Source organism: Phragmites australis, chromosome 16 (genome assembly GCF_958298935.1).
Source record: "Phragmites australis chromosome 16, lpPhrAust1.1, whole genome shotgun sequence".
In the NCBI taxonomy this organism is placed as follows: Eukaryota; Viridiplantae; Streptophyta; class Magnoliopsida; order Poales; family Poaceae; genus Phragmites; species Phragmites australis.
Genome location: NC_084936.1, coordinates 13672868 through 13683247, shown reverse-complemented (window position 1 = coordinate 13683247; position 10380 = coordinate 13672868). Strand labels below are relative to the sequence as shown.

General features: G+C 52.9%; 1 protein-coding gene across 1 annotated transcript; it reads right to left on the bottom strand.

Annotated features, from left to right (window-relative positions):
* Nucleotides 1–3667: 3667 nt before the first annotated feature.
* Nucleotides 3668–4330, bottom strand: LOC133895071 (secreted RxLR effector protein 161-like). The gene has a single exon (XM_062335271.1). The coding sequence runs from the start codon at nt 4328–4330 to the stop codon at nt 3668–3670; it is 663 nt and encodes a 220-aa protein (XP_062191255.1).
* Between the last annotated feature and the right edge of the window lie 6050 nt (nt 4331–10380).

Sequence of the window (10380 nt, the reverse complement as noted above, 5' to 3'; positions counted from 1 at the left end):
TGATGCACTTCTTATGTAATCTTTTTATCCCTGGGACCTTAGCCAACTAGGGTTTAATTCTCACCTTCTACATATTAATGCTAGGGTGGACGTCTCTCCCCCTAGTTGAGTTTTAGAACAGGGATGGACCCTTTCGCTCCCCTCCCTGACCCATGCCCTCTTGGCGCCTCCACCCTTCACAGCCTCACACTGGCGTCCACTCCAGGCACGGTGGCCACCCAAACCCTCCTCTCCTCCCTGGCGTCAGGCCCTGTATCCCCCTTATCACCGATTGTGCGACCGTTTCCCCCGATTGGCCGATCGAAGCAGTCGTGCTGGCGCGACGCTAGCCCGTCATCCTCCAAGTCTGTCGACTCTGGTGAGGGCTTCCACGCCCCAACTCCCTCCTCCTAGCGGGATGCAGTGATCTCATCGGTCACTTCCATGGCTGCACCAGCCGCCTTGGTCGTTCCTGCCCCTGTGAGGCTGCTGAGGGTCAAGATCATCCTAAGTGCTCTAGGGCGCACCACATCCTTCCTCCCACCCTGCCACCTGGTCTGAGGTACACCGTGCCTCTCTCTTGAGGTGCGGTCTGGACTTGGATGGCTGGTAGGTGGTTGAGGATCGTCGGACCCGGTGAAGACACCTCTGACTGACTTGTCGTTCGCACAACAATGTGTCAAATGACCTTTGTGGGAAATGCTTCAATTGTTTCTCACCATCCCATCAAGTGGCATAGTGCCGTTGGCGTACTCGCTGCTTCCGCTACCGCTCCCTAGGGCATGGCTTGCACAGCTGCCCGGTCCTGTTCGCTGGCGGTCAAGGGTGCATCTCGCCGCCCTTGCCATAGGGCTTGGAGTGCCTTGAGGTCTCTGCGACTACCCTTATCGTTGGCGTGTTGGCCGCTAATGACATTGCCGTTGGATCGATCACTGTTACCCAAGGCAACTCTGGTGGACGCCCACATCGATGTTCTTGTATGCGTCATTCCTCCTCGTGCGCTGGGAATTCGGCTCCATCGCAACCTCCTCTCTCTGGTGAGGCCTTGCCGGTGCGCTTGGTGGTGGAGGTCTCTATTGCTGCTGGAGATGATCGTGGCAATTGGTGGCGAGGGCCCAGGGAGTGTTGCATCATTGATCGCTTCACGAGCATCGCACAGGCGAAGGAATACCTGCGTCGTGCTGTCTTCATGTTGGAGATTAGCAACTGGCCTGTCATCTCCCTACATGAGATGCTAGATGAAATTGCCAACATTTTTGAGCTAAACACTGGCACCATGGGGATTCACCATGGAAGACCTGAAGACTTCTTGCTAGTGTTGCCGGATGAATAGATGGTAGACCGTGTTCTCAATGGTGAGCAACCTATTCACACCCCATTCTTCCACCTGCTAACCAAACGGTGGTTGTGTCATGCCCACTCTGTTAGGAAAATCCTACCGTTCATGGTTGAGATCGAGCTTTACAGTATTCCGGCACATGCATGGGAGCTCTCGACCATGTAGCAGCTCTTCAACCCTTATTGGTGGATTTAGCGGCTACATCCATCCACGATTGCTCACGATGACCTATCAATCATTCTGGCTTTTGGCTTGGAGCTTTTAACCTGGCCTGTTCCCACTAAGCAAGGACTTCATCATTGTCGAGCCCCTGGTTCCGGTGGTCATAGAGGGGCCACTAGTGAAGAATACGTTGGCTTAATGTCAAGGGTAAATCCCTGACAATGATTCCGAGGTATGTTGGGACAGTGGGTGCGTGATCGGTGTTCCTGGTGTGCCTATGGAATGTGTGTGTGTTTGTTACTTAGGAACGCCAGTTATCTAGGTTCAGGCCCCTCGTTAGGTAATAGCCCTACATCCTGTGTATTCTTCTTCATCCTCCCTCCTTTACAGAAGATATCCCCCTTTATATTACAGGGGAGAAGTCTTACAAGTGGGCCCAACCAGAAGATCCATACCGGTCCTAAGAAATGATATAAGCAATTATTACAAGCCTACATACGTTGTACTGCTTTGGGTCCCTACGACGGTCGTCTTGTCCATGGTCGCACCCTTGTTTGTCATGCCCGAAGCACCCGGCCTACCCTGTCCTGTCCCAGGCTTCCAACACGCGCTTGTTGGGCCCTCTGTCACGTCCGCGCGCCCGTCTCGCAACAATTAATGTTTGCGGGATGGGATGAGGTAACTCTGCATCGACCATGCCGCCTCAGTCAGAGTGGACTGCCTGGGGAAGGAAAATGACGTGAGTAGCGGCATTAAATGAGGTTTGACTGTCCTAGACGAGTACCTACCCCGCGACCAGTAAGGACTAGTTGCGGGGCACCCTGCGGAGGCCCTGGTCATGATCGCGCTGGTGTTGACTGGTCGCGCAGGGGTCATGGGTCAAAGAACGAAAGTGGGTATTACCCAAAGCTGATCGTTGGGGGCCATCCCGGTGGGGGACCCCTATATTCTTTACATCGACACTTACCCTATTACGATTATTGTCTCTGAGATCCTGCAGTTCGAGTCCAACGGTTGGATTCGCCACCTTCAGCAGACGATGTGGACAACAAGAACGCCAGGCAGCAGTGTCAGTGCTCCACCCCCTCGCTGGACCCTTCCTCGCGCGATGGCTCTTCTGCCACCAACGGCTCTGGTAGTGGCGATGCTTGCCGCATTCCGATGAGGCCTCACAGGTCCTAGTATCGGCCACACGCATTCAATGCTGGTGGTAAGAAGTTCCCTAGGAAACGCAGATATGACCAACGTCTCAGGTGAATGAGATGTCATCGAAGACTAGCTCCGTCATGCCGCAACCACAGTTGCTGCTTCGGGTGTGAAGGAGCCCCTTGTTGATGCTCCTCCGCATGAGGTGACCCCATCGACAAGGGAGGCAGTAGCAAGTCCTGATGCAGATCCCGTTCCTGGTTCACAACCAATGGCCGGTCCTGTGGCCTCCTCAGACCTGGGATCCCGCGTCCATAGTGCCCATCGTGTGACAAACACGGAGCCGCTTGCTCCCTGTAGCCCTAGTCCTCACGCTGGACCTCCGCTTTCACTCATGATTGAAGAACCCAAGACCCCAACTTCTCCCAAAAGAAGCCTAATCCCTGTTGGGTCGACATACGTGTTGGAGCTTTCAACACCTACTCCTGATGCATGTACACATGAGGCGGCCTTGGTGGTGGCCTCTGTTAGAGATCGCCGGAGATATGATGGTTGCACTCGCCGGTGAGCTCACCAGTTCACTCACTCACTCAACACAAACTCTGTGGAACATTGAACACCAGAGCTTGTGCTACAATTCAGCAGCATTTTTGGACTCAATTTTTTGAATATAAAGACCATTACAGACTTGACTCGATCGTGGCCACCGGCCATTCGAGAAGCGTGCCATGCCTCTCCAATTCGTGCGCCATCCCGCACGTCAAGGCATGCCACGCCATTCACTAGCTAAAGACCCACTCTGATGTGAACATGCACACCTCGAGCTACAAACGCGCACAACCGGACTTGGTCATGTTCTGAACACACACACACACACACACACACACACACTAAGCACTCAAGAATTATTTAGACAAAACTCCTCTTAAGTCTTCACGCACTGAACTGCTGACTTTATTGAAGGCCAATCTTCATGCAAAGCTCTTGGAACTTGATTCTGCCGAGAGGCTTCATGAGAATGTCCCCAAGCAGCTCCTCCGTTCAGATGAACTTCACTTCAACTTGGCCAGTGTTTGCATACTCCCGGATCAGATGGAAACATGTATCTATATGCTTGCTCCGGTCATGATGCATAGGGTTCTTTATTAGAGAGATGGTGAACTTGTTGTCCACCCTTAGCACCGGTTTGCTCACCACTGAATCCATGATTTTAGCTAGCAGGCATGCCAACCACACAGCCTGACAAGCAGCAGTTGCAGCAGCAATATACTCAGCTTCACAGCTAGACAAGGCCACTACATTCTGCTTTGTAGATTGCCAGCTGATTGGACTACCCCCAAGGAAGAAGATAAGTCCTGTAGTGCTCTTCTGGCTATCAACATGTCCAGCCAAGTCACTATCACTGTAACCCTCAAGAATTAGTTGTACCCCCTTCTTCCTTGCGTAGAACAAACCCCAACCACATGTCCCAGCAATGTACCTCAGAATATGTTTCACTGCTGCAAGATGATCTTCATGTGGTTCTTCCATGAACCTACTCACATACCCTACTGAAAAAGCAAGATCAGGACGTGTATTAATCAAGTACCTGAGGCTGCCAACAAGACTTATGTACACTGTTGCATCCATAGGTGCACTGGTGCTCTCCTTACTGAGTTTGAGCTGAGGTTCCATGGGTATCTTGCATGGATTGCAATCAGCCATCCCTGCCTTCTTCAAAATCTTTGCAGCATAGTTGCTCTAACTGAGATAAGTGCCATCTACCTGTTGCTTCACATCAATGCCAAGATAGTTATGCAGCAGCCCCAGATCACTCATCTTGAATATCTCAGTCATCTCCTTCTTGAACTTCTGAATGCCAGAGCTGCTAGTGCCAGTGATCACAAGGTCATCAACATACACACCCAGCACCAAACGCTTAGCACCAACTCCTCTACAATAGATGGCATGATCTGATGGGGCTTCTCTTGAATCCCAGAGAAACCAAGCTTTCATCTAGCTTCTGATTCCAAGCCCGTGGAGCCTGATGCAACCCATATAAGGCCTTATGAAGCTTGAATACCTTGTGATCCTTGCCATTCTCGATGAAACCCGGTGGCTGCTCCACAAACACCTCCTCCTGGAGGTCGCCGTTCAAGAATGCAAATTTAATGTCCATATGGTGGACCTCCCAGCTTTCATGCGCCGCCAAGGCGAGTAGAAGCCGCACTACCTCCATGCTCACCACTGGAGAAAACACCTCGTCGTAGTCGACGCCGAGCCGTTGCGCATACCCCTTGATGACGAGCCACGCCTTGCTTCCCACCCCCACACCATGCTCGTCCCGCTTCACCTTGAACACCCACTTGAGGCCAATTGCACGCCGGCCTTGTGGGAGTTCAGTGAGCGTCCAGGTGCGGTTCTCCTCGTGGACCGTAGCTCCTCCTCCATCGCCTTGCGCCAGCATGGTTGGTGTTCTACATCCGCTAGTGTTGCTGGCTCCTCTGTCCTCACCACGAAGAGTTGCTCGTTGCCCAGATCACGTACGACATACCCGGGTGGCGATGCAGGGCCTACGACGTTGTCCACAGTACGAAACTGCACAGGCACCACATCATCGTGGTCGGCATCTAGCTCGTCGCCCAGCTCTGTCAGTGGCGAGACAAACTGGATTGCCGATGTCGAGGCTAGAGTTAATGCCATGAAACCCGCTCCCGCGAGCGTGCCTGGTGGAGACGTCGGTGTCGCAATGTCTGCAATTGGAGTCATCGTCATGATGCCCGTTCCCATGGGCATGCCAGGTGGAGACGTTGGCACCACCGCGGACGCTCATCCCGGCTCGCCGTGCCCATGCATGACCATGTACTCCACTGTGAAGGAGTTGTCGACGTCGGCACCACCTTCCTCTTGACCGCCCCATCCCCACTGAGCAACTTTGTCAAACACCACGTCCCTGGTGATGTGGACACGTTGTGTCATAGGGTCATAGGCACGAAACGCCTTAGAGCTCTGCTCGTAGCCAATGAAGATCATGCGCCGGCCCCTGTCCTCCAGCTTCTTTAGGTGCGGCGTCATGTTCTTCATGTAGACGATGCAACCGAACATGCATAGATGATGAACGACCAGCTTCGTCCTGTACTAGGCCTCGAACGCAGTCATCCCGTCCACGCTCTTCGTCGGTGATTGATTGAGCACGTACACCGCTGTGATTACTGCTTCGCCCCAAAACCAATTCGGGAGTCCTTTCACCTTCAGCATGCTCCGAGCTATGCCCACCATAGTGGCATTTCGGCACTCCACCACTCCACCACTCCATTTTGCTGCGGCGAGTAGGGTGCCGTCAGCTACCACCGCACGCCTTGCTCCACGTAGTACTAATGGAAGTCCATCGAGGCAAACTCCCCGCCACGGTCAGTGTGGAGCGCACCGAGCTTTTGCTCTGTCTCTGCCTCAACAGCATGCTGGAAACACTTGATCACCTCGGGAGCTTGGTCATTCGACGCCAGCAGAGCAACCCACATGAACCTGCTCTTGTCGTCCACCATGAGCAGGAAGTACTAGTTCCCTTGCGGCGTCGCTGGCGAGATCTTGCCGCAGATGTCCCTGTGCACCAGCTCCAGCACCCGGTTGACACGATACTGAGCTTGGTCCATGAACGATGTCCTCCTCTGCTTCCCGGCTAGGTAGGCATCATAGAACTGATCCACCTGAGCAAGCTCAAGGAGCCCTCGCACCAAGCCTTCACACGCCATCTTCTGCAGTGCTGGGAAGTTGAGGTGCCCAAGCCGTGCATGCCACCGCCAGGCCTCCTCGTCGCTGCACACCACCAGACACACCGACTGAGCCAGCATGACACTGAGTACGTACAGGTGGTTCGGCATGCGCTTCACCCAGGCCAGCAAGCACTGTCTTAGCGCATGGATCATCATGACTCCATCTTCAATTAGCACCTGGTAGCCACCTTCGTCGAGCTACCCCACACTCACAATGTTGGAGGTGAGTTGGGGAATGTAGTAGACACCCGCGAATGAGCGGTCCTCACCATTCTTGCAGGCGAACATCACGGTGTCGCATCCTGTGATCTGTGTGATGGAGTCATTGCCAAACCATACCGTGCCACAGATCTGAGTGTCGAGGTTGGTGAACGCGGCACAAGACCTCGTCATGTGGTTCGTCGCCCTAGTGTCAAGGATCCATAGTTTGTTGTCGTGGTCCTCCTCATCTGCTCCGAGCTGCACGAACACTGTCTCCTCCCGCAACTGAATAGAGCCTCTGAGTGGCGCCATCGTAACGACATGCACCTGATCTGGAGCTGTGCACAGCGCCTTTCGCTCCAGTAGATCCACGCATCGTGCTGCTGCAACAGGGCCTAGGGGTGAGTCAATTCCGCCCGGAGTGGACGGTGATGACAACAGCTGCGGGGTGGAAGGAGACGAGTGCTGCAGCAGTGGCGGTAGAGTGGGGGTGAGCGTGACACTCGCCCTCAGCAGCATCAAGGCCTCCTCCTCCTAGGCCACATGGGCTTGCTCCTTCTTGGCCTTGGACTTGCAATCCCGGGCCCAGTGCCCAAGCTTGCCACAGCTACGGCACTGGTCTGAGGCCTTTTGCCTGGAGGATGACGACACCCTGCCGCCTTCACTTGAGCGCCCATGTCCTAGCCCGTGCCCTTTGCCGTGACACGCCAGGCTCCTGCCTGTGCCGCCACTGGCCTGATTCTCAGCCACCTACCGCTTCCTCCGCGCATCCCACTCCTCCTCCGTTAGGTACAGCTTGCCGTCGTGCTGCACCGTTAGTGGTGGTGCCTTGAACGCATCCTCAGATGCCTTCAGCTGTCCTGTCACATCCGCGAGCATGAGTGTCAAGATGTTGAGTAGCGTTTAGATCGCCAGGATGATCTACCTGAAGTTGGAGGGCACGCTGCAGAGCATCTTCTCCACCACCTTGGTATCTTCGACAAACTTGCCGAGCGTCACAAGGTGCGCGACCATCTCGCTCAGATGCAGGGCGAAGTCCTCGACGGTTTCACCATCCTTGAACGCCGTTAAGTCGAATTGCCACTGTAGCTGCTGGGCAGTTGACTTCTTCACGCGGTCATCGCCGATCCGCATGGTCGCGATGGCTTCCCAAGCCTCCTTCACCGAATTCTTGTCAGCAATTGCGAACACCATCTCCAGTTGCACGACGCTGGAGAGGGCATCGAGCACCATCATGTCCTCCTGTGGATCGATGCCGCCCTTATCGACGGTGGTCCAGAGCACCTAAGCCTTAAGCTTCACCTTCATGAGGAACACCCAATCAGAGTAGTTGGTCTTGGTGAGGATGAGGTAGCTAGTCCCACCGCCCACCTCATGCACCACCCGCTAGATCATGATGCCCTCTTTGGCGCCACTCGGCCCGTCGCCCTTGCCATCGCCTTGTTCGTTGACGGTGTCGGTCCTGTCATCAGCGCGTAGTTGATCACACAGCCACGATTCCAATGGCGGTACCTCACCACAATCGAGCCCTGGCCCGTAACCGGCTCTGATACCACGTGTTAGAGATTGCCGGAGATACGACGGTTGCACGTCACTGGTAAGCTCACCAGTTCACGCACTCACCTAACACGAACTATATGGAACACTAAACACAAGAGCTTGTGCTACAATTTGATAGCGTTTTCGGACTCTATTTATTAAATATAAAGACCATTGCAGACTCGACTCGATCGTGGCCACCAGTCATCCGAGAAGCATGCCATGCCTCTCCAATTTGTGCGCCATCCCGCACGTCAAGGCATGTCGTGCCATGCACTAGCTAAAGAGCCCCTTTGATGTGAACATGCACACCTTGAGCTACAAATGTGCACAACTGGACTTGGTCATGCTCTGAACACACACACACACACACTAAGCGCTCAAGAATTATTCTGACAGCCGCAACAGCTTCCACGACTCCTTGCAAAGATTCATGCACTGCTAAAGCCGAGCTAGACAGCCAGAGCAAGAGGGCCAAGCTAGAGTCGTGAGCCCCGCCCTGCGAGCTGCCTCCGGTGGGAATTCACTGTGAGTCTACTCCAGGCGTAGGTGGCATGCTACCATACCTCAGGCCTCAGTGGTGTCAGGCCCAGGTCCTACCTCACCATGAACCCCTCATCCTTTTGTCTCAAGGATGTCCAAGCCGATCAATCACCTCATGCCGATGCCCTTCATCCAAAAGAGAAGGCGCAAGGTGCTGTTGCTAGACTCGGCGCCAAGGTGTAGTAGAAGAGTTGCTGGAGCCAACCCGTGTTCTCCATGGTCAGCTGACGCCTAGAAAAGGGTCATGCACAACTTGAGTCTAATTACCAACCTGGAACGAGTTGATCATCACACTCAAGATACCTACATCAGGGTGTTTCGGAATACTCTATCCCGTGAGCACCTCATCGCTCTTGCTGCCATTTTTGGATGGAAGACAAAGGATGTTGTCTAGGTCAGATCGGTTGATGCAGTTGCCATCTCTAGCTGATATGTTGTCTTACTCTGGGTCATTATTTTTTCTTTGTATCCATGAATCCTTCAACCTTTCTTATTTGGAATGCGCGGGGTCTCAACCAGACCAACCAGCGCAACTCTGTCTGGAATGTGGTGCTCTCATCTAAAGTGGATATCGTGTGCTTGCAAGAAATGAAAGTTGCGATGATGACACACCGTCTCCTCCTTTCGACGCCAGGGGTCTGACTTTGATTAGTTTGTCACCTTCCCAGCTGATGGAACAAGGGGCGACATTCTAATTGCATGGAAAAAGGGGTTGTATGTCAGGCTATTGGCTCTCGGATGGACTCCTTTTCGGTCTCGATCCAATTCGCTGAATAGGACAGTCGCATTGGTGGTTCACTGGGGTATATGGCCCTCAAGAAGATGCTGACAAGTTGTTATTCTTACAAGAGCTACGAGATATTAGAGCACTTTGTGCTAGTCCGTGGCTTGTGGCTGGGGACTTCAACTTAATTTATCAGGCAGAAGATAAAAACAATGAGAACTTGAATCGAGCTATGATGGCCATTTCCAATGACTCTTAGATGACTTAGACATCAAGGAGATTCCCCTCTTGGGCTGCAAGTTCACATGGTCGAACGAGCGTCTTTCACCTACGCTTGTTAGACTTGACCAGGCTTTCTGTTCTATGGATTGGGATGATATCTTCCCAGATTCTTTGCTGCAAAATGTGACCTTGGTGGGCTCCGATCATTGTCCTCTATTACTTGGGCTCAAGGTCAATACGCATGGTAAATGTTGTTTTCATTTTGAAAGTTTTTGGCCTAATCTAGAGGGGTTTTGTGAGAAGCTACAGCTGAATTGGGATGCTCCTGTGTCGGTGACATGCCCAATTAAGAAGGTATACATCACCATGCAGCGTCTTAGTAGAGGGCTTCAAAGTTGGAGTCAACGGAAGGTGGGCAATATAAAGATTCAGCTTGCCACGGCAAAAGAAATCCTTCATCGCTTGGAGATTGCTAGAGACTCTCGGCAACTTTCGGTAGAGGAAGAGTGGTTGCGCAAGAAACTGAAACACTTTTGTTTTGGCTTGGCCTCTCTCGAGCGTACCATTGCTGGACTGCGCTCCCGGATCCTCTATCTCCAAGAAGGGGATGCTAATACGTCCTTTTTCCATCAACAATCAAGGTTCTGCAAAAGGAAAAACTTTGTGGCAAAACTGCTTGTGGATGACCAGATTGTTACTAGCCAAGTTGGGAAGCATTCGACTGTCTTTGACTTCTATTCAGGGCTGTTAGATTCTGCTGAACAAAGAGAGTC

Coding starts and splice junctions, on each gene's coding strand:
- LOC133895071 (XM_062335271.1), bottom strand. CDS start 4,330: ATGGCTGATTGCAATCCATGCAAGATACCCATGGAACCTCAGCTCAAA.